The sequence below is a fragment of the Lethenteron reissneri genome, unplaced genomic scaffold (genome assembly GCF_015708825.2).
Source record: "Lethenteron reissneri isolate LAM-NWPU_2019-01 unplaced genomic scaffold, ASM1570882v1 scaffold_1555, whole genome shotgun sequence".
Lineage (NCBI taxonomy): Eukaryota > Metazoa > Chordata > Hyperoartia > Petromyzontiformes > Petromyzontidae > Lethenteron > Lethenteron reissneri.
The window spans coordinates 811-26653 of NW_026891284.1; the positions used below are offsets into that span (position 1 = coordinate 811).

General features: G+C 49.3%; 1 protein-coding gene across 1 annotated transcript; it reads right to left on the reverse strand.

Annotated features, from left to right (window-relative positions):
- Nucleotides 1-2851: 2851 nt before the first annotated feature.
- On the reverse strand, nt 2852-25552 carry LOC133362628 (golgin subfamily A member 6-like protein 22; the record flags this gene model as incomplete). Its single annotated transcript, XM_061581545.1, has 4 exons — nt 2852-4122; nt 22828-22882; nt 23840-24030; nt 25520-25552. Coding segments are annotated over 4 exons (917 nt in total), but the record flags the coding sequence as incomplete, so codon positions are not given.
- Nucleotides 25553-25843: the final 291 nt, after the last annotated feature.

Consider the following 25843-nt stretch of genomic DNA (forward strand, 5'->3'; position numbering starts at 1 on the left):
GGTCCTGGCAAGGATTATTCAACATCGCCTTGCTAGGCACGCTGAGGAGAGGCTTGCGGAACCCCAATGCGGTTTCAAGAAAGGGCGGTCCTGTACAGATGCCATATTTTCTGTCCATCTGCTACAGCAGAGGTGTAGGGAATTCCAACAAGACCTTCATCTCTGCTTTATTGACCTGGTCAAGGCCTATGATACCATCAGTAGGCCTGGGCTCTGGGTTGTTCTTCGTGCTTTCGGAGTCCCTGACCCTCTGCTCACGATCATTAAGGACCTTCATGATGGTGAGCGGGCCCGGGTAAAACTACGTGGCCGGGAGTCGGAGCCTTTCCCTGTACACCTTGGGGTGCGACAGGGATGTCCTCTGGCTCCCACATTATTTAACATCTATTTCGACTGCGTAGTTCGTGAAGCCTTCAATAGCTGTACCGGGGGCATTTCCATTTGGTACAGATATAATGGGAGGCTGATCGACGCCCGGGTGCGATCAAGGGATGGCTCCCTATTGGTCAACCACGTTATGTATGCCGATGATTTGGTAATAGCTGCTCATTCAGAAGAGGAGTTCGAGACGCTGCTGCTGAGACTGGAGCGTGCCACTAAGAGGTGGGGCCTTACCATCAGCCCCACCAAAACTAAGCACCTGCCTGGGTATTTTGTACCATCGGACACTCCACCCCCACAACTCCCAATCGGTGATGGGGCAGTAGTGGAGAGAGTGGAGAGTTTCCCATACCTGGGCAGTGTGTTTATGACCGGCTCCAGTTTATCAGCCAAGGTCTCACTCCGAATCAGTCGAGCGGCATTATCTTTTCATCGGTTGCGTAACGCTGTGTGGAAGCTACCTGATCTGTAGCTCCGCACGAAGCTTTAGGTCTTCTCGGCCACGGTCATTCCCTCCCTTCTCTACGCTTGCGAAACGTGGACCCCCCTAATGGAGCATCTTCACCGGTGGGAAACATTTAGGCTGGCCTGCCTAAGATCCATCCTGGGTTTAACAAGGCTGGATTGTGTGAGCTCACAAATCCTTGAAAGATCTGGGCAAAGTCCCATCGGTGAGCTCCTCCGGCAGGCAAGGCTGCGTTGGCTGGGTCATGTAGCCCGCATGCCCAGCTACCGCATGCCTAAACAGCTTTTGTTCGGCCGGATCGAGGGGGCTAAACGGGCGCGGCACGGGCTAGAGAAGAGATGGAGTGATGTGGTACAGGAGGACGTGGAGCTGAGTGGACTTGCCGATGACTGGTACCAGCAGTGTCAAGATCGGCCTCAATGGAGGAGGCTCGTGAAGGACGCTACTGGGCAGTTGGAGGCAGTCGCCCTCCAACAACAACGGAGGGCGGAGGAGCGACGCTCAGAACAACGAGCGGAGCGCCGGGTGGCTAAAGCACAGCAAGTTGGTACGGTAGGGGGCACAGGTGGTGCATCACCCAGTCATCTCGGTCATCTCGGTCAGTCGACCCGTGGCACCTGCTGGGTCTGCCCCGTGACCTCCTGCCAGCGGGCGTTCGACACTTCACGTGGCCTCAAGGTGCACTTGGCCTGGTACAAGCGTCGTGGTGACGTCACCGCCACTTAGTGGCGAATGGCGGTTGTTGTTGTATAGGTGTGTGTGTGTAGGTGTGTAAGTGTGTAGAGGTGTGTGTGTAGGTGTGTGTAAGTGTATAGAGGTGTGTGTAGGTGTGTAAGTGTACGGAGGTGTTCGGGTGAGTAACCCTGGCAGCGCAACGCTGCTGGCGTCTCGTGCTGCCGCCTGTACCGCGCCTTGTCCACCAGAGGGCATCGCCTACCCACGGGTTGTGTGGCGTCAGGGTGAGAAGTGGAGGGTGGGGGGAGGGGTCCGGGGATGGGGGGGGCTGCTGCTGCAGCGCTCAGCAAGGGGTCGTGCTTGGTGCACCACTGCCAATTCTTTATTGCATCGATCTATCTCATTCTTTGTCTCTGCTTCTATTTCCTTGCGCCCGAGTATGCACCGCTACTTGTGGTACCCTCTCTGTATTCATTGGAGAGCCACGTCCAAACCACTAAATCTTCTTGTTTCTTGTGTGAAGCCCTCTCCAATATTTTATTTGATTTCTGCAAAAGGGCTGCTGCCATGACTGTGGAATGGTTGTCACGATTGACTTAAAATGTCGCGGTTCGATCTCCCAGCCTGGCCTTGAAAACATTGACCAGGATTCTTACAATTCCCTGTTTTTGTCCACCCACAGTCCATCAGTGGGTCGCGTGCAATGGGCTAAATGGCGAGTACTCCCACCTCTTTCAAGACATATGGTCAGTGTGGAAAAGTTGGCCAAAACATACCCACCGGATCGGCACTCTAGACCTCCCTCTAGTGGGGGTTCTTTCACCAGCAGTTGCATGAGCAAGTAATTGCAGGGCTGCACCATTAACCTCACGTGCACAACAATAATCTGGTTTACGTGCATTTCAGAACTCCTTGATCCAGACCCCAGCATCCCAGTGGTGCAGGATCAGTGCTCTGCATCGGTGTTACCATTACGCCGTTGCTCCTCTGCAACCCCGTGCCACCCGTTGCCGCGTGTGACGTCGCTGCGCCCTGTGCACCGCACGTGTCCCCAGCCCCTGCCGCTGCTCCGCCGGGACACCGGCTTGATGCTGACGATGTCTCAGGCGCAGGCCGCCTGCCTCCTGGCCAACGCCTTCTTCTGCACGTTCCCCCGGAGCAACGCCACCGGAACCCGGAGCGAGGACTCTGCCTGCCCCGACATCAACGTCAACAGGTGCAGCAGCAGCAGCCCATCACTGTGCATTACACACCGAACACCGTGTGTCATGCAGTACACACACACAGATGCAATGCTCTCTCTACGTGTAATAATCCTTCTGAGACGGCTTCGGAATCGGTCCTCTTTATTTTCACTTCCACAATACACTTTACTCACACACTCTCTGTTGCTGGCAGACAACAGAGAGCGGGCAGACTTCACACCAGTTCCCACCGCGCACGTGGCACCCAGAGCCCCCGTACGCGCGTGGCTCTGTTCGTTCCCCAGTCTGCTCCCGATCGTTCTCTCTCACTCTCTCTTAATCCTTCCATCACGTGGTCCCCCCAGCCAATCCTCCATGGACAGCCTTGACCATTCTCGATGGTTCCCTGTCAATCCCGGGACCACGCCTCTCATCCGGCTCCCCATTAGCTGGGGCCCCGAATGGCTAGGCCAATCACTCCTGATGACATGCCGTGATCACGCCGGGGTCATGCTCCCTATCTCAACCCTTATTGGCTACAAAGCAGGACCGGCAAGCCAATCCCCACGTGAACCCTCTATGGCTGTTATTACATATGTAGAGTATTTCTTGCTGTATATGTAGCGTCGGAAATGCAAAGCACACACCACCTGTAGTTGCGGGCACGAGTCGACAGGGGGTGCCACCCTGAGTTAGAGAGAGAACCGGGACCGTTGAGAGGCCGAGTTCCCCCCCCCGACCCCAGGTGAGGGGTTGGGGGGTTATTCCAGAGCCACCTCTACTGTGTGGTGGACCGGCTACCACACAGCAGCACGAGTCGGAGGAGTGAACGGATGGTTCTCCCTATGCGGGCCAGACTCCCTCGCTTCCTCTTCTCCTCCTGCATCATCACCTGATCCTCTTTCCTTGTCATCTCTTTCTCCACCATCTTCTCCACCAATGTCTCCTCCACCTGCACCACCATCTCATCCTCCTGCTCCTTCGTCCATAACTCCTCTGTCTCCCCCCTCATCTCCTCTTCTTCCTGCACCACCAGCTCTTGCACCAGGGTCTCCTCCTCCTGCACCACCAGCTCCTCCACCAAGGTCTCCTCCTCCTGCACCACCAGCTCCTCCACCAGGGTCTCCTCCTCCTGCACCACCAGCTCCTCCACCAGGGTCTCCTCCTTCTGCACCACCAGCTCCTCCACCAGGGTCTCCTCCTCCTGCACCACCAGCTCCTCCAACAGGGTCTCCTCCTCCTGCACCACCAGCTCCTCCACCAGGATCTCCTCCTCCTGCACCACCAGCTCCTCCACCAGGGTCTCCTCCTCCTGCACCAACAGCTCCTCCACCGGAGTCTCCTCTTCCTCCACAACAACCGTCAGCCATTTAGGCCTGGGCAAGCGCGGAGGATGGGGGCAGCGCCGCCTCCGCTCTGTAAAGAGATGCGCACGACACCGTTCCAACTTCCTGCTACAGCAGAGATTGCACTCCCCCCCCCCACCATCAGTTAACCCTGGGGGGGCATGGGGGTGCTGTGATCCCCCATAGCCCCACCCCTCGGAGAGGATTCTTATAAAAGGCGGGGAGCCAGAGGGCTCGAGGCCAATGTGTGAGAAGCTTACCATTGAAGACTGAAGACCGGCAGAATAGGCCCTGGAACTCCCCTGGCTCGCTGTCCTTGTCAGGGCCGAGCAGGGCAAGTGGCGCGGCCCCAAGAGCTCCAGGACCGCTGCTCTTGTAAGAGCACGGCCTGGTTAGCTGGGTGCCGGGATCCGTGCTTGACCAGGGCCGGATCAGATAGCCTCCCCTAGCACTCATAGCGGAGGACTGGGAATAGGAGAAGTCAGGGGATAGTACTAGGGGTGTTTCCCATTGAGTACGGGTGAAGGCGCCGTTACCCCTTCAAGTAATGTTACCGCCTTTTGGTTAAATAAAAGAGTGTGCCTCAACTACGTCGTCTGTCTCCCTGATAACTCACTACACTTGTATAAGTGTAGTGTATTGTGTCGTGTATAGTGGAGTGTGTAGGTTAAACGTTGAGTTTTATAAGGGCACCACGGGGTGACCAGCCCCTCCACACCCAGCCCCACCCCTCCCACCCACCCACCCTCCCACCCAGCCCCACCCTCCCCACCCAGCCCCTTCCCTCCTCCCCCAGCCCCTCCCCACCCTCCCCCAGCCCCTCCCCACCCTCCCCTCTCCACCCAGCCCCACCCCTCCCACCCCCACCCTCCCCTCCCCATGCACGACAGACAAATAATCCCTGGTGGGCAGTGTGGAATCTGTTGTTCCTACCGGTATAAAAGTGGGAAATATCTGAACCGGTCCTGGGCCTCCCCTTGGTCGACTCAACCTCAAATGAGTACCTGATGCAGTGTGTACACATCACCACGAGGGAGACAAATGCGTGGTGTTGGCCACCCACTCCCCTGTGTACTGTGCCAGTCCTCATTAGGCGCTCACTAACACCACTTGCCTCAAAAATCTGTTAAAGCTATGAGGGGGATCTTTGTCTTTGTACAGTGGCATTGGCTACATATAAACTGATACTTTGAACGGAGTTTATAATACAGCACGGCCTATGTGTAACGCATCATATACCGTGTACACAACACCATGAAAGTGTGTGCCGTATAATACAGAGTAAAGGAGCATAGCCTGTGCACGTACTGCAGCGTTACTTTGAACTGAAACGTGGCATGGCCGTTATGTGTAGAACAGCATTTCTTGTGTATATGTAGTGGGTTCCCACGGAGACTGGAGACGTAGCTTAGAGGCAACACGGTTTATTTAAATCTTATAACATAAGCCCCTTTTACTCCCACTACTTGGGGAGGTATGGCCTCCGGGCTAACGTGCCCTATCACTGGGGCTACGGGCTCTGAGTCCTCCGACTAAGGGTGGCCTAGGGGAGGCTATGCTGACCCGACCCAGCCAAGGTGCAGGTCTCGACCACTGGTCCGTGCTCGGCCCCGCCGCTTAAAAGGACGTCGTGTCCCAGGGTCCCGGGGTCCCAGGGTCCCAGCCTAGCCGGTCTTCAGTCTTCAGAGCACTGCCTCAGGCCGTCCTGGGGTCCGTCTTTTATACCCACCTCGGGGACTCTCCACTCCCGGAAGAGGAGATGAGGGGGGAGACAGAGGAGGTATGGACGAAGGAGCAGGAGGATGAGATGGTGGTGCAGGTGGAGGAGACATTGGTGGAGAAGATGGTGGAGAAAGAGATGACAAGGAAAGAGGATCAGGTGATGATGATGCAGGAGGAGAAGAGGAAGCGAGGGAGTCTGGCCCACATAGGGAGAACCATCCGTTCACTCCTCCGACGCGTGCTGCTGTGTGGTGGCCGGTCCACCACACAGTAGAGGTGGTGGTGGTTACGGATCGTTGTGAACCACAACCACTATCACCATACCCACCACACACACCCTGCACCCATTCACCCCCCTGTGATACCCACCACCCACCGCACACCACACACACCCTGCACCCACCCACCCCATGATCCCACCCCCACCACATTCCACACAAAGGGTTAGCATATGTTGTGGAATTTTCAGTCTTCCCACTTCTTGAAATTATTTTTGCTCATATTAACCTTCCTCATAAGTTCTGCAATGGCTTTTCGTCTCTCATCTCCATCTGGATATTTTTCAGCAAAGGCTGTGTGTTTATTCTGGAAATGTCTTGCAATATTCGACTTTTTGTTGTTTGCAAATTTCTCACCACATATTAAGCATACTGGTAAACCAGTCTCGTCAGTAGAATGCAATGATTCTGTCCATGAGGAGCGGAGCTGATGGAGGCAGCCATGTTTTGCGTTACCTAGCAACGGCAACGTTATTGCCTGTCACCGGGCGGGCAGTGTGGAGCGGAGCGGCGACCTGTCAGCAGCGGTAACGCCAGAGCAGGTGTCACAGTGCGCCTCCTCCCCTCGCTAGCATCCGCCCCGGAGCCGCGGTCAAGGTTCAAAAGAGCCGCATGCGGCTCCGGAGCCGCAGGTTGCCGACCCCTGGGTTAGGGGTTTAGAGGGTTAGGGATTTATAAAGTTAAGGGTTTAGAGGTTTCAGGTTATTTCAGGGATAAGGGGTTTAGAGGTTTAGGGATTTCGAGGGTTATAGGGTTTAGGGGTTGAGGGGATTCGAGAGTTAGGGGTTTAGAGGGTTGGGGTTTAGAGGGTTAGGTGTTTAGAGGATTAGGCTATTTGGGGTACGGGGTTTTAGAGGGTTAGGGTTTTCAGGGTAAAGGGGTTTAAGGGTAAAGGAGTTTAGATGGTAAAGGGGTTTAGAGGGTTAGGGGTTTATAGGGTTTTGGGTTTACAGTGAGGGAAAAAAGTATTTGATCCCCTGATGATTTTGTATGTTTGCCCACTGACAAAGAAATGATCAGTCTATAATTTTAATGGTAGGTTTATTTGAACAGTGAAAGACAGAATAACAACAAAATCCAGAAAAACGCACGTCATAAATGTTATAACTTCATTTGCATTTTAATAATGGAAATAAGTATTTGACCCCTCTGCAAAACATGACTTAGTGCTTGGTGGCAAAATCCTTGTTGGCAATCAGAGGTCAGACGTTTCTTGTAGTTGGCCACCAGGTTTGCACACATCTCAGGAGGGATTTTGTCCCACTCCTATTTGCAGATATTCTCCAAGTCATTAAGGTTTCAAGGCTGACGTTTGGCAACTCAAATCTTCTGCTCCCTCCACAGATTTTCTATGGGATTAATGTTTGGAGACTGGATAGGCCAGTCCAGGACCTTAATGTGCTTCTTCTTGAGCCACTCCTTTGTTGCCTTGGCCGTGTGTTTTGGGTCACTGTCATGCTGGAATACCCATCCACGACCCATTTTCAATGCCCTGGCTGAGGGAAGGAGGTTCTCACCCAATATTTGACGGGACCTGGCCCCGTCCATCGTCCCTTTGATGCGGTGAAGTTGTCCTGTCCCCTTAGCAGAAAAACACCCCCAAAGAATAATGTTTCCACCTCCATGTTTGACGGTGGGGATGGTGTTCTTGGGGTCATAGGCAGCATTCCTCCTCCTCCAAACATGGCGAGGAGTTGAGTTGATGCCAAAGAACTCCATTTTCGTCTCATCTGACCACAGCACCTTCACCCAGTTGTCCTCTGAATCATTCAGATGTTCATTGGCAAACTTCAGACGGGCATGTATATATGCTTTCTTGAGCAGGGGGACCTTGCGGGCGCTGCAGGATTTCAGTCCTTCACGGCATAGTGTGTTACCAACTGTTTTCTTGATGACTATGGTCCTAGCTGCCTTGAGATCATTGACAAGATCCTCCTGTGTAATTCTGGGCTGATTTCCTCACCGTTCTCCACGAGGTGAGATCTTGCATGGAGCCCCAGGCCAAGGGAGATTGACAGTTATTTTGTGTTTCTTCCATTTGCGAATAATCGCACCAACTGTTGTCACCTTCTCACCAAGCTGCTTGGCGATGGTCTTGTAGCCCATTCCAGCCTTGTGTAGGTCTACAATCTTGTCCCTGACATCCTTGGAGAGCTCTTTGGTCTTGGCCTTGGTGGAGAGTTTGGAATCTGATTGATTGATTGCTTCTGTGAACAGGTGTCTTTTATACAGGTAACAAGCTGAGATTAGGAGCACTCCCTTTAAGAGTGTGCTCCTAATCTCAGCTCGTTACCTGTATAAAAGACACCTGGGAGCCAGAAATCTTTCTGATTGAGAGGGGGTCAAATACTTATTTCCCTCATTAAATGCAAATCAAGCTATAACATTTTTGACATGCGTTTTTCTGGATTTTGTTGTTGTTATTCTGTCTCTCACTGTTCAAATAAACCTATTAAAATTATAGACTGATCATTTCTTTGTCAGTGGGCAAACGTACAAAATCAGCAGGGGATCAAATACTTTTTTTTTCCTCACTGTAAGGGTTTAGGTTAAGGGTTCAGTGGGTTAGAGGTTTGGGGGTTTATGGGTTAGGATTTTAGAGGGTGATGGGTTTAGACCGTTATGGTTTTAAGGGTAAAGGGGTTTTGAGGGTTGGGTTTTAGAGGGTTACAGTTTAGAAGGATATGGGTTTAAAGGATTCTCGGTTTAGAGAATTAGGTGTTTAGATATTTTATGGGGTTTATTGTTAAAGGGGTAGTGGTTTAGAGGGTTAGGAGTTTATAAGGTTTAGGGGTGTAGAGGTATCGGGGTTTCAAGGGTTAGTGATTTACAGTGTTAGGGGTTTAGTGGTTTGAGAGTTGAGGGTTTAACACCTAGACTTTCACAACTAATATTGTCCATAATAAAGTTTTTTTTTGGGTTAGTCTCCAACACTAAATGGCACTTTTTGTTGATGTGACAAATTTTACTAATTGACTGTTTCGGGTGGTGGTTGGTTTAACGACATGTTTATATTTACATAATCTAACAAAAAAAAACCTTTATGGGTTTAGAGGGTTCCGGGTGTAGTGGATTATGTGTTTAGAGGGTTAGCATTTTAGGGGCATAGGTGTTTTAAGGGTTAGGCTTCTAGAGGGTTCGTTCTTTAGAGGGTTGGGGTTTAAATGTGTTGGGATTAGGTTACAGATTTAGGTTTTTAGGGTTTTGAGGGTTAGGATTTTAGAGGTTGAGGATTTAGGAGGTTATGAGTTCAGAGGGTTAGGGGTCTAGAGGGTTAGTTCTTTAGAGGGTAGTGGTTTAGATTGGTTGGTATTTAGAATGTTAGGGATTTAGGGTTTTAGAAGGTTAGGGTTTCAAGGATTAGAGGGTTAGGGATTCAGAGGGTTTAGAGGGTTTGGTTTTTAATGGCTTAGACGGTTAGGGTTAAAAGAATAAGGGGTTTAGAGAGTGAGGGTTTTGGTGGGTTAGGGTTTTAAGGGTAAAGGGGTTGAGGGTTAGGGGTATAGGAATTTAGAGGGTTAGGGGTTGAGATGGTTAGTGTTTTGGTGGTTTAGAGTTTAAGCTTTTAGAGGGCGAGGGGTTTAAAGATTAGGGTTGTAAGGGTAAATGGGTTGAGAGGGTTAGCGGTTTAGATGGTTATGGATTTAGATAGTTAGGGGTTTAGAGGGTTTTAATTGTTCGAGGTTTAGTGGTTAAGGTCTCTGTGCGAGTCCAACATGTTTGCATGAGTCTATGGTAAGATAAAAAGAGTTCAGTTTAATTTGTATATTTCGAAACAATTTGTTTACCTTTCCTGTGATGTTTTTGTATTGTATTTTTGTTATTTTCTGACCTACCCGATTGGACGTCTGTGAAAACAGATCGTTATAGCTCATCTGATTCATCCAGTATAAATAAATATTCAAATTCTATTGACCTCTGCGAGAATCTATGGATTTCTGTGTGAGTTTTTGGGCCTTTGAGTGTATGGATCTCTGTGTGAGGCTATGGATCTCTGTGCATGTTTATCGGTCTCTGTGAGTATGGGGTCGCTGTGTGAGTCTGAGTGTCTGTAGGAATGTATGGGTCTCTGTTGGGGTCTATGGGTTTCTGGTATGGTTGTTTGTGCGAGTCTTACATGCACAAATTTAACTTAAAATGGCCATTGAGGGTTGCGGAATCCAAGTTGAATATTAAGTTCCTCGCAGTACAAGCCAGCTCTCTAGTCGTGTCATCAAACAGCCCCTTTAATTCTTTATAATAATAAAATAGACTTAGTCCAGGAAATCCACACTGAGTCACAGTTGGGTCCTGAATTGTTTTTTTACATTTTCGACGAATGAATGATGAGTTCTTACACAAGTGGGGGAAACCGGAGCACCTGGAGAAAACCCACGCATACGAGGGGCAGCACTTTAAACCGTACAGGCAAAGATGGCGATTATCCCACTTTCTGTACTGCCTTCTCCTGGCCAGCCAGCCAGGAGAAGGCACCTCGATGCCCACGGGAAGGGGGTTTCACAACATTCACTGTGTGATCCACTCACCCTTGCTGCCTTCCACTGCTGGATTACAGGCTTGCAACACCACCGCCTGGCGAATAATAGTAATAATAGTAATAATTAAAAGTTTTATAGCGCGCACAAGAACGACTCGGAGGCATGAGGAACCACAGCCGTGCAGGAAGGAAGCCACGTGGTGAGCCAGTACCAACAATTGTCCAAGCTCTGCGGTCCTCTATGGAGGCATTATGCGCTAATTAATGACGAGTGTTTATACCAGTGGGGGAAACCGGAGTACCCGGAGAAAACCCATGCGTGCGAGGGTGAAACACTCTATCCCTGTACAGGTGAAGATGGCGATTAGTCTACTTGCTCTACTGCCTTCTCCTGGCGAGTCAGGTTATGGCACCTCGACACCCACGGGAAGGTGATTTGCCAACATCATTGTGCGGTGATTCACCAACCCTCGCTACCTTCCACAGTGCTGGATTAGAGACGTGCGCTACCAACACGAGGCGAATGATAACAATAATAATAACTTTCTACTTCTAACTTGATAACAATAGGCGAAAAATAACAACAGGCAAATGATAACGACAGGTGAATGAGAACAGTCATTATTATTTCCACTTAGAACTTGATAACAATAATTATTTCTACTTTTAACGAAATAACAATTATTTCTACTTATAACGTGATTACAACAATAATAACTATTTTTACTTTCAACTTAATAACAGGCGAATGATAACAGGCAAATGATAAAAACAGGCACCACATTTACGCTTCTATATAAGGAACGAAACAGGTGAATGTCTCCACAAATCTGGCTGTTGCCTGATGAAGCTAGTTGTAATTACTGGCGAAACGTCGTACTCAGATTGTAAATGTTGTGGCTTGACTCTCCAACACACCGTGTGCTGTACTAGTTACAAATTGGCATGTTCTGCGTACGTGACAACCCTTACTAGTTGGCTGTGTCGGGTGGTGGTGGGTTTTAACGACACATTTATATATTTACGCGATCTAACCCAAAAAAGAAACCTCTATTATGGATGATATTGGTCGCGAAAGTCTACGTGTTCAACAAACCCGAAGGAATCAGAGGAAAATCGACGTGACCACGGGAGAAGATGCAAATTCCAAATATACAGACATCAGGGTTGGGGTCAAACCTACGAATTCCAATATACCAGTTTAACACGTCGTCTTTCGCGAGGGAGTTTGCATCTCGCCACTGTGGCGCCTCACTATCTGACTCACCCAACCACTAAACTACGAAAGCCACCCACACACTCACTCATCCACTCACCGTGCCACCCACTCAACCGCTAACTCACTTGCTCATGCACACACACAGCCACTCAAGAACATACCTGTGCACCCACCTACACACCCACTCATTAACTCAACGACCCACCTACCAACCCACTCACTCACTCACTCTAGACTCCACTCACCCACCCACTCACCTATTCACTCCCCCACTCACACACCCACCCATCCACCCACCCACTCTCTAACTCACACACTCACCCACCAACCCAACCACCCACTCAATCAATCACCCATCAACCACTCACCCACCCAATAAACGAAAACTGAACTATTTCTCATTGTACCAGCTAAGGCCCACAGAGCTATATAGATCTTTTTCAAAAGCGACCTTGTTACAAATTACAGGTAAACAAAGTGACTTACCACTTACACATGCATTGCAGCCAAATCCTCTGAATGCAAGTTTATTCTCAATGCAGAGGGAAAACTCAGTGCACCTGGAAAAAAATCCACACGACCACGAGGAGAACAAGCACAATCAAATATACTTGCGACAGGGTTGGGATCGAATCGACAACCTCCTGTATACACTAGGTGAGGAAGTTACCATCTCACCCCCGTGGCACCCCATTCTCTGACTCACTCACTCAAACACCCACCCATTCACCTATTCACGCACACCACTTACTCAAATACCCACCCTCTCACTCAATAACCCATCCACTCACTCATGAACCCACTGAAGCACTCACCCATACAAAAACCCACTCACCCACTCACTCACCGACTCACTCACCCATGAAATCGCACACCCATCTTCTCAACCACTCAGCCAGCCACCCACTCAATCTCGTACCCACTAACCCTCTCACTTCCTCACCAACCTACCAACCCACCAGCGACGAGGCAGAGCCTCACCTGTCATACTCCAATGACAATAGTTGTTATGAAAAGTAAAAAAAAGAGAATAATAAAATAAAAATTAAGATTTTTCCACTGATCTGTGTTATAAATGTCATTTCTGTACGATTCCAATAATTTTTATAGTCAAAATCGCCAAATTTGCGGAGCTCCGCTGCAAATACAGGAAGAGACGAGAGTTGAGGCAGCGACGAGCTCAGCCTCCCCTGATTACGCAACCCCTCAGTAACTGGATGGAGCGCGGGCAATAAGCGCGTGCCTGTTACTATCTCAGTATGTATTTAGGTTCTAGATTTGAAGGTTTCGTGACTGCAAGGATTCATACTCTTAGTTCTTTCGGTAAAGTCACGTGGGTAAAATTAATAAAATAAAACAATCAGACGCCATCCAGACATCCACCCTGCGTCCTTCCCTGTGGAAGAGGTATGTGGATGACACTTTCGTCATTTGGCCACATGGCCTCCCAGCATTGAACCACTTCTTGGACCACATCAATTCCAGACATCCATCGATCAGATTCACCATGGAAGTGGAGAAAGATGGCAAACTACCATTCTTAGATATTCTGTTTGAGAGGAGACCTGACGAATCCTTGGGACATTCTGTTTACAGGAAAGCCACCCACACAGATTCCTACTTGAAACCGGATTCTCACCACCACCCATCTCAAAAGAATTCTCTCATCAAAACGCTATACCACAGAGCTCATGGCATTTCTGACCAACACCACCTGGCCAGTGAATTGAGACATGTACATCGGGCCCTCAGGATGAACGGATACTCTGACCGCACCATCCGCCAAGCTGTTTCTCCCACCATACAGAAACAGCCACATGAAACTCCGATCAAAACTGTCACGTTACCATACATAGCAGGCATGACCAAAAAGATCTCCAAAATTCTAAAAAACATAAGATCCAAGTCCGATTCAGTACAGTACATAAAATCCGTGATCTAATTCCATCTGTGAAGGATGTCATCCCTGACTTGCAATACCCTGGAGTCTATAAACTGAGTTGCAGCTGTGGTGACTGTTACATTGGGGAAACGAAACGTCATGTCTCTGATCGTGTCCGCGAGCACAAGTCAGATTTGAAACACGGCAAAATTGAGTCGTCCGCCGTTGCCGATCATTGCTACAACTCGGTGGGCTCTCATGACATTGTTTTCTCCGAGACTAAGGTGCTCTGCAAGCCTTCTGGCTACCATCAAAGGTTTGTACACGAAGCCATTCAGATATACAAACACAGACATAATTTCAACCGTGATGATGGGTACAAACTTAGTAATCATTGGAAAGATGTTATCAACCATGCAAAAAAGATTTAATTACACATTTTTGGACCATCTTATCTGACAGGCACTATTTTACTTCACCGAGTGTTAACATCCCTAACGTTTAACAGTACTCTTTATTGTCAGCCAACACTGGTATAAACATGGGCATTTCCGCTCCTTTTCTATTATGTACATCCACAGTTACTTGCGCAACACGTCCCTGACCACGAGTCCATTCATCCCACAGTGACTTGCGCACAAACAGCAAAACCAAGAGCGGCTTCATCGTATCTAATTCATTTACCCACCCAGCAGTATAACAAAAGCAGAAATTGGCCATTTCACAACTCTTCCTCCCCCGCTGCCCTTCCTGGCTCCTCCCCCCTTAACCACTATATAAGGTACAGATAGTTTGTTGTGACGGTTTCACCTGAAGACGGAAGCTTGTGTTGCCTCCGAAACGTCGTGATTTTTATTGTTTTATTTTTATTAATTTTACCCACGTGACTTTACCGAAAGAACTAAGAGTATAAAGATATTTAGGCTCGCTGGTCTCGTCATGAAACTGCAATGAAAAAGCACCAGGGGAGGCAGCCATCACATTTGCCTCACTGAGGGGGATGCGTCTAACACGCCCCCCTCCGTGAGGCCACGTCCCCCTCAGTGTGTGAATCTGGCTCTGACACAAGCCAGTGCCTCCCCAGCCATTGACCTCACCACACGTCACTGCAACCCACCCACCTATCTACTCACTCAACCACCCACCCAGTCGATCATCCACCCACTAACACTCACCCACCCAACAACTCACTAACCTACCCAGCACTCACTCACCGAGCCAGTCAATCTCTAACCCACCAACTCACTTTTAAACTGACTCTCTCAACTACAACTCACCCAGTCACTAACCCACTCACTCAATTTATAACCCACCCACTACCCACGTAACCTCCTACCCACACACTCACTCATCCACAAACCCACTCACCACCTCACTCATCCATCCACTCACATACTCACCCAGCCACTCACCTACTCACCCAGTCACATACACATCCACTCACCATGCCACCCACTCAATTTCTAACCCACCCACTCGCCCAACCACTCCCTCAGCAACTCACCCACTAACCACGTAATTATTCACCCACCCACCCATCACTCAACCACCCAATAATTCAACCACCAAAACATTCCACCACCCACTAACTCAACCACCCACTACCACCCACTAACTCAACCACCGAGCCACTCACACTCACCCACTCACCCACCCACCCACGCACTCACCTGCCCACTCACCAACACACTAAACTAAATCTAAATTGTGGTTATTTTACCAGGTAAGGCCGACAAAGCTAAACATATTTTTCAGAAATGACCTGGTTAAAAATTATAGGTCAACGAAGTGGCTTATGACATGTATTGCATCCAAATCCTATAAATGCTTGTTGATTTTAAATGTGGAGGGAAATATACAGGTGTCAGGGTCAGGATCAAACCCACAACCTTCTGCATACCAGGCGAGGTAGTTAACATCTCGCCACCATGGCGCCCCACTGTCTGACTCTCCCACCCACTAACCCACACACTCACCCACTCATTCAATCACCCACTCACTCACTCAACTACTGAGCCATTCATACACTGACCCACTCACTAAGCCACCCACTCAATTTCTAACTCACACTCATGCACCCAACCACTCACTCACTCAGCGACTCACCTACGACGCATCAACCCATCCACTCACTCATCCACCCACGCACCCACCCACGCACGCACGCACCCACTCATCCACACAATAAACAAATATTTAATTGTTTTTCATTTTACTGGGTAAGGCCCTGAGCTATAGATCTTTGTCGGAAGCCACCTCAGCACAAATGACAGTTCAATTAAGTGGCTTTTCACGTAGAATGTTATTGCAACCAAATTATATAAATGCATGTTCACATGTGGAGGGACAACCTGGAGAAAATTCCACACGACCACGGGGAGAACATAGAAACTCCAAATATCCAAGCGGAAGGGCTGGGATAAAATCCACAACCTCCTGTATACTAGGCGAGGTAGTTAACATCTCGGCACCATGGTGCCTCACTCTCCGATTCACCCACCCACTAACACACGAACTCTCCTCCCATATTCACACACCCATCTACCCAAAAACTCAACCACCCACACATTCACGCAACAATCCACTCACCCACCCACTCACTTTATTCACCCACCCACTAAACCATGCACCTGTCCACTCACCTATTCATCCACCCACTCACACACCCATTAAGCAACCCACCCACTTACCCTGCCACCCACTCAATCTCTAACCGACTCACTCACCCAGCCACGCAATCTCGAACCCACCAATTCACTAATCCTCTCACCAACTCACCAACCCACCTCTCACCCACTCCCACACCCACTCACGCGCTGACCCACCCACTCACTCACCTCAACCATTCACAAACCCACCCACTCACTCATTCACCCAACCACCCACCCACCACCCACTCAATCTCTAAACCCATTCACCCACCCACCCACCCACTCAGCCACCCACTAACTCTCCCAATCAATCTCTAACCCACTCACCTACCCACCCACCCACCCACTCACCCAACCACTCGTCTATTCACTCCGAAACAACACACCCACTCACGTCACCCATGGCTTACCCTATCACCCACAATCTCTAACACACTCACAGACCCACCCAGTTAATCACCCACTCTATATGTAGTCCTTACCTCTTCTGGTAATGTGAGATATTCTTTTACCAGGTAAGGCCCACTGAGCTATAAAGATTATTTTCAGAAGCATCCTCGCCACAAATGATGGTTCAACAAAGTCGCTGTATACATTTATTGCACCCAATTCCTCTTATTACATGTTTCTAAATGTGGAGTGAAATATACAGGCGTCAGGGTCGGGATCGAACCCACAACATTCTGTATAGTAGGCAAGGTAGTTAACATCTTGCCACCGTGGCGCTCAATTATTTGACTCACCCACTCAACTACTAAAGCCACCCACTAACCGACTCACAAACCCACTCACCCTGCCACGCACTCAATTTCTAACCCACTCACTAAGCCACTCATCCACGCACCCACCTGCACATGCACTCACTAACTCACTCACCCAACAACCCACCCATTAACTCACCCACCCACTCCCTGACCAACTCACGCACCAACCCACCCACTCACACTATGACCTACTCCATATCTAACCCAACAACTCACTCACCCAGCACCTCACCTACTAACCTAACCACCCACCAACTCACTCACCCACCTACGCACTCAAATACCCACTCACCTAACTGTAAACTAAATTTTGTTTTTTACAAGGCAAGGCCCACAGAGCTATACAGATCTTATTCAGAAGCAACGTGGCCACAAAAAACCCAGAGGTCTCGGAGAAAAATCCATGAACCACGAGGACAACATGCAAACTCCAAATATACAGGCATCAAGATCGAGACCGAACCCACAACCTCCTTTACAAAAGGTAAGGTAGTTAACATCTCGCCACCATGGGGCTCCACTCTCTGACTCGCAGCCACCCACTAACCTACCCATTCAGCCACATACCCATTCAGCCACATACCCATTCAGCCACATACCCATTCAGCCACATACCCATTCAGCCACATACCCATTCAGCCACATACCCATTCAGCCACATACCCATTCAGCCACATACCCATTCAGCCACATACCCATTCAGCCACATACCCATTCAGCCACATACCCACTTCAGCCACATACCCACTCAGCCACATACCCACTCAGCCACATACACATTCAGCCACATACCCACTCAGCCCACATACCCCTTCAGCCACATACCCATTCAGCCACATACCACTCAGCCACATACCCATCAGCCACTACCCATTCAGCCACATACCCACTCAGCCACATACCCATTCAGCCACATACCATTCAGCCACATACCCATTCAGCCACATACCCACTCAGCCACATACCATTCAGCCACATACCCCTCAGCCACATACCCACTCAGCCACATACCCATTCAGCCACATACCCATTCAGCCACCATACCCACTCAGCCAGCATACCCATTCAGCCACATACCCACTCAGCCACATACCCATTCAGCACATACCCACTTCAGCCACATACCCACTTCAGCCACATACCCACTCAGCCACATACCCATTCAGCCACATACCCACTTCAGCCACATACCCATGCAGCCACATACACTCACTCAGCCACATACCCATAGCAGCCACATACCCATTCAGCCACATACCCATTCAGCCACATACCCACTCAGCCACATACCCACTCAGCCACATACCCACTCAGCCACATACCCCTCAGCCACATACCCATTCAGCCACATACCCACTCAGCCACATACCCATCAAGCCACATACCCATTCAGCCACATACCCACTCAGCCACATACCACACTCAGCCACATACCACTCAGCCACATACCCACTCAGCCACATATCCATTCACTCAGCCACATACCCATTCACTCAGCCACATACCCACTCAGCCACATACCCATTCAGCCACATACCCACTCAGCCACATACCCACTCAGCCACATACCCACTCAGCCACATACCCACTCAGCCACATACCCATTCAGCCACATACCCACTTACTCAGCCACATACCCATTCAGCCACATACCCATTCAGCCACATACCCATTCAGCCACATACCCATTCAGCCACATACCCACTCAGCCACATACCCATTCAGCCACATACCCATTCAGCCACATACCCATTCAGCCACATACCCACTCAGCCACATACCCATTCAGCCACATACCCATTCAGCCACATACCCATTCAGCCACATACCCATTCAGCCACATACCCATTCAGCCACATACCCATTCAGCCACATACCCACTCAGCCACATACCCACTCAGCCACATACCCACTCAGCCACATACCCACTTAGCCACATACCCATTCAGCCACATACCCATTCAGCCACATACCCATTCAGCCACATACCCACTCAAAGACCCACACACCTTGCTAACCACTTACCTACGCACCCACCTACACACCCACTCACTGACTCACTCACTCAACAATTCATTCACCCATCCACTCACCATTTCACTCCCCCAATCATACACCCACCCATCCACCCACTCCATCTCTAACTCACACACTCACCAGTCCACCCACTCACCCAGCCACTTACCTACTCACCCACTCACCCTGCCACCTACTCGACCTGCAACAGACCTACCGACCCAACGAGGCACCTACCCCCTAAACTAAACTACTTTTTATTTCCCCAGGTAAGGCCCATTGAGCTATATAGATCCTTTTCAGAATAGACCTGTGAACAAATTATAGATAAACGAAGTGGCTTATCACATAGACATTTATTGCAGCCAAATCTTCTAAACGCATGTTGATTCTAAATGCAGAGGGGAAAACCCGGAGGACCTGCAGCAAAATCCACGTGACCATGTGTAGAACATGCAAACTCCAAATATACAGGCGACAGGGTCAGGATCGAATCCACAACCTCCTGTATACCAGGCGAGGCAGTGCACGTCTCACCACCTTGGCGCCTCACTCTCTGACTTACCCATCCAATAACTCAAACACTAACTTACCCACTCAACCTCCCACATCAACTCACCCACCCACTCGCTGACCCCACTCAGTCAACAACTCACCCACCCACCCAACCACTCACTCCGTTAACCACTTTCTCACCGACCCACTCACCCTACGAACACTCACCAAGCTACACACTCACCTACCAACACACCCATTCACTCACTTGCTCACCCACCCACTTACTCACCCAACCACTAACTGACCAACTCACCCACCCACAAACTCACGAACAAAAAAGACACCCACTCAACCCATCGCTCACCCAACCCCTCACTCACCCACTTACTGAATCACCCACCCACGCACTCACCGACCCACCAACTCACTTCACCCACCCAATACTCCCTCACCGAGCCACTCAATCTCTAACCCACCCACTCACCCAACCACCCACTCACCCAACCACACACTCAATCTCTAAACCACACACAAACCCTACTACTGACTCAATCTCTTAACCAAAGCTCACAAACCCACCCATCCACTCACTCACCCAGTGACTAACCCACTCACTCGATTTCTAACCCATCCATTCACGCACTACCCACCTAACCTCCTACCCACACACACTCACCCACCCACACATCCATGCACCCACACACTCACCCACTCACTCAACCATCCACTCACTAACTCACCCAGCCGTGCACCTACTCACTCACCCACTTTCAGATCCACTCACCCTGCCACCTACTCAATTTATAACCCACCCACCCACCCAGCCAACCACCCGCCGACTCCCTCAGCCACTCAGCCACTCACCCACTACCCACGTAATTATTGACCCACCCACTAATTTAATCACCTACTAACGTAACCACCCACTAACTCAACCACTGAGTTACTCGAACTTACCCACTCACCAAGCCACCCACTAAATCTCAAACCCACACTGATGCACTCACCCACCCGCCCACTCACCAACACCCTTAACTAAATCTAAAAAAAAAATTCCCCAGGTAAGGCCCGCTGAGCTATATAGGTTGTTTTTAGAAGCAGGGTTTGGATCGAACCTACGAACTTAAAAATACCAGGCAAGGTAGTTAACAATTTGCCAACATGGCACTCCACTCTCTGACTCTCCCACCCACGATAACACACACTCAAACACCCACCCACTAACTCAACCATCCATTCATTCAACCACCGAGCCAAGCACACACTCACCCACTCACCAAGCCACCCACTCAATCTCTAGCCCACACTCACTCACCCCACCACTGACCTACTACCCATTAAACTATTCTTAGGTTTTTTCGGTAAAGTCACGTAGGTAAAAAAAATGTAAATTAATAAAAGTAAAATAAAACACCCATCAAACATCGCACTCACTCATCCACTCACCGACCCAGCCACTCCTTTGCACACTAAATGAAAATTACGCTTTTTTATTTTACCAGGTAAGGCACTCAGCTATATAGATATTTTTCAAAAACCATTTGACCACAAATATTCAACTCAATTAAGTGGCTTTTCACGTATAAAGTGATAGCAGCCAAATTCTATAATTGCATGTTTTTAAATGTGGAGGGAGAACCCGGAGCACCTGGAGAAAATTCCACGGAACCATGGGGAGAACATGCAAATATACAGGTGTCAGGGTCGGGATCGACCTCACGACCTCCTGTATAAAAGGCGAGGTAGTTAACAGCTCGCCACCACGGCACTCCACCCACTCACCCATTCAAACACCCACCAATCCACTCACAAACCCACTCACCCTGCCACCCACTCAATCTCTAATCCACTCACTCAACAATTTACTCACCCACTCACCTACTCAACTAATCACACCCCCACTCACACACCCACCCATTCACCCACTCATTCTCTAACCTACCCAGCAAATCACTCAATAACCCACCTACCCACTCACCCACCCAATAAACTAAATTAAACAATATTTTTTATTTTACCAGAAAAGGTTCAGATCAGAGGTACGGGTACCCGTTCCCTACCCGTACCCGTACCCTACCCGAAATGAGTGACAAACGGTTACTCACCAGTGCCTCAGGGCCTATCCGTACCCGTACCCGGCCGCCCAGGGTCGCAAACGGCTACCCGTACCGTACCCGGCCGGGTACGGGTAGCCGGGTATCGGGTAGGGTACGGGTATCGGGTACCCGGTTGCGACCTCTGGTTCAGATAACTAAATTAATATTTTTCAGAAGTGACCTGGTTACAAATGATAGGTTAACGAAGTGGATTATCATGGAGACATTCATTGCAGCCACATCCTCTAAATGAATGTTGATTTTAAATATGGAGAGAAAACCTGGAGGACCCAGAGAAAAATCCACACCACAGGGAGAACATGCCAACTCCAAATATACAGGTGGAAGGGATGGGATCGAATTCACAAAATCCTGTATACTAGGTGAGGTAGTTAACATGTCGCCACCGTGGTGCCCCACTCTTTGACTCACCCACCCACCCAATCACACACTAACAACTCACCTGCTCAACCTTCGATATTCACTCACCCACCCACTAACTGACTCACCCACCCACCCACTCACCCAACAATCTACTCACCCGCCCACTAACCTATTCACTCAAGCCCTCACTCACCCACTCCCCCACACAATATCGCACTGACCTACCCACGCACTCACTCACACAGTCACTCACTAATTCACCCACCCACCACCCACTCACCTATTCACCCACCTACTCAACCATCCACCCACTCATGCTCCCATACACTCACTTACTTATCCAGGCACTCACCTACTCACCCACCGACTTACTCACCCAATAAGCCACTCACCCACTCACCCTCCCAATCACCTAGTTACCCACCCACTCAATCTGTAACCCACCAATTTTCTCATCCACTCACCAACCCACCTCTCACCCACTCTCTCACCTAATCAATCACTTCAAACCATTCACTCACCCACCCACCCACTAATTCACACAATCACCCACCACCCACTCAATCTCTAACCCACACCCACCTACTCACTCACCCAACGACTCACTCAACAATCCACTGCTCCACACACTCATCTATTCACTCACATTCAACACACCCACTTCTCTAACACACTCACTCACCTACTCCCTCAACCACTGACCTACCCACTCACCCACCGACTCACCCACCGACTCATCCACTAACTCACTCACAGACCCACTCAGTTAATCACTGTGTAGTCCTCACCTCTTCCAGTATTGTGAGATATTCTTCCTCCCAGCGGTATCTTCACGACAACGCCCTGGGGGGTGGGCAAGCCTCACAACGAGTCGGGCGAGCGGGGCAACAGCCTGGTCATGTTGGGTTCATAGCGCAGTGCGGCACACGCATACACACAAGCAGACCACACACATATGAACACAATAACAACAGTGGGAGCCACTCACGCGATAGGGATGGGCCGCATGGTCCACTCCAGCTCGATGTACGGCTTGCCCGGATACAATGTTAACTACCTCGTCTGGTATACAGGAGGTTGTCGGTTAGATCCCAACCCTGACACCTGTGTATTTGGAGTTTGCATGTTCTCTCCGTGGTCAAGTGGATTTTTATTCTGGTCCTCTGGATTTTCCCTACACATTTAGAAACAGGCATTTAGAGTAGTTGGCTGCTATATATTTCCACATAAGGCACGTTGTTGACCTATCACTTGTGGCCAGGTCACTTCTAAAAAAAGAGTTATGTTACTCAGTAAGATGGTTGAGACACAGGTGATGAGCCTGTGTGTAAGGGGTTGAGTGAGTGAGCGGTTTAATTCATGATTGAGTGATTGATTGGTTGAGTGAGTGGCTGAGTGAGTGAGTGAGTGAATGGTTGAGTGAGTGGCTGAATGAGTGATTTATGGAGCGATTGGTTCAGTGAGCGAGCGGGTGGTTGAGTGAGCGAGTGAGTGGTTCAGTGAGTGAGTGGTTGAGTGAATTAGTGAGTGGTTGAATGAGTATTTGAATGAGTGAGTGTTTGAACCAATGAGTGAGTGTTTAAAGCGCATGAGTGTGTGGTTGAGTGAGTGGTTAAGTTAATGACTGAGTGAGTGATTGATTGAGTGGTTGAGTAAGTGGATGTTTGAGTGAATGGTTGAGTGAGTGGTTGAGTGAGTGAGTAGTTGAGTGAGTGGTTTAAGTTAGTGGATGAGTGAGTGAGTGGTTGTATGTGTGGCTGAGTGAGTGAGTGGATGAGTGAGTGAGTGGCTGGCGCGCACCTTGGCTGCGTTGTCCAGAGTGTCCCGCTGGTGCCGCTCCACTGTGTTGCTGCACTCCGCCAGGGTGAGAGCGACGGTGCCGCGCCCGCAGCTGCTCCAGCGACTACGCCATCTTGCCCAGCCCCTCCTGGCGAGCACGCAGCATGCCCTGGAGCTCCCATCACATGGTGCTGGCAATCTGAGACACCCGCCTGTAGCACACACACAGAAGAGATACGGGAATGGATTAGGGCGACCCGGGTGACGAGTTCACTACTTCGCCCGGTATACAGGAGGTTGTAGGTTTGATCCAAACCCTGATGCTTACATATTCAATTCTGCTCGTCCAGGCGGGGAGAATCCAATCACATTTATTCGATGCGATGTTTCTCATGGGATATAATAAGTGACAACATTTGGACCCCAAACCGAGAGGATTCTGGGATGTTTGTGGTTTTTTGGCAATAACTCTGGAAAGAAATGTCGCAGACCCATCAAGGTGGGACTCGTCCAGCGACATAATGGTTGAGTGACTGGTTGAATGAATTCGGGAATGGTTGAATGAGTGAGTGGTTGAGTGATTGAGATAGAGTAACTGAGCGGCTGAGCGGTTAAGTTAGTGAGTCGTTGAGTGAGTGTGGCTGATTGAGTGAATGGTTGAGTGAGTTAAAGAGTGATGGTTGAGTGGCTGAGTAAGTGATTAAGTGAGTGAGTGGTTGAGTGAGTAAGTAGCTTCGTGAGTAAGTAGCTTCGTGAGTGCGCGGCTGAGTGGTTGAGTGTGTGGCTGAGTGAGTGGCTAAATGAGTGAGTGGCTGAGTGAAAGGGTGAGTGGCTGAGTGAAGGAGTGAGTGGCTGAGTGAGTGAGAAAGTAATTGGTTGAGTGGTTGAGTAAGTCATTAAGTGAGTGAGTGGTTGCTCTAGTGAGTGGTTAAGTGAATGGTTAAGTGAGTGGTTAAGTGAGTCCCCAAGCCGAGAGGATTCTGGTGAGTCGTTGAGTGAGTGGTTTGGTGAGGGGTTGAGTGAATCGTTGAGCGAGTGGTTGGGTGATTGGTTGAGTGAGCGAGTGCTTGAGTGAGCAAGTGAGTGGTTGAGTGAGCAAGCAAGTGGTTGAGTGAGTGAATGGTTGAGTGAGCGAGCGGTTGAATGAGCGAGTGGTTTAGTGAGCGAGTGGTTGAGTGACTGAGTGAGTGACTGAGTGAGTGGCTGAGTGAGTGGCTGAGTGAGTGAATGGTTGAGTGAGTGAGAGTGTGATGGTTGAGTGATTGAGTGAGTGGGTGGTTGAATGATTGGTTGAGTGGTTGAGTTAATTATTGAGTGAGTGAGTGGTTGAGTGAGTGAATATCTGAGTGAGTGAGCGGCTGAGTAGTTGAGTGAGTCGTTGAGTGAGTGTGTGGCTGAGTGAGTTTGTGGCTGAGTGAGTGAATGGCTGAATGAATCACAGCTATGATAAAAATGGACATCAGCATATAAGTGGTCTTGTATTCACTCAGTAAATGAAGTTTAATAAAAAAATTGTACACTCACAGGATCGAAATAAAGATGACATTGCACATTGGAGTAAACCGAGTCGCGGCTATGATGAAATTTTGCATTAGCATAACATTGATTTATTAGCATACAAAATGACTTTTTGCAGAGCGATTTAATACAAAAGTCTGATAGACTACAATAAAAAAGATTTTTTAAATAAAAAGTACATACAAACCAGGCATCGATACCGTTGCTTTGTATGATCTGTGAAACGCAGAAATTTTCAGATAAAATCGGACATTTTGAGCTTGCTGCTGTATCGACTGAGTGGAATCAATACAATTACTATCGATTCACAATCAACAAAGACCATATATGGGAAAATCTCTGATCGGTGATTTTGATTGCATCGTATTGCAGCGCCCCTTTGATGATGTTATAAAGCACTTGCCCCAACAGTCTGTTAAAGGCTACACGGGGATCTTTGTGTGCGAGTAGCTCACAGATCCTTGAGAGATCTGAACACTGTCCGATCATCAGCGAGCTCCTCCGGCA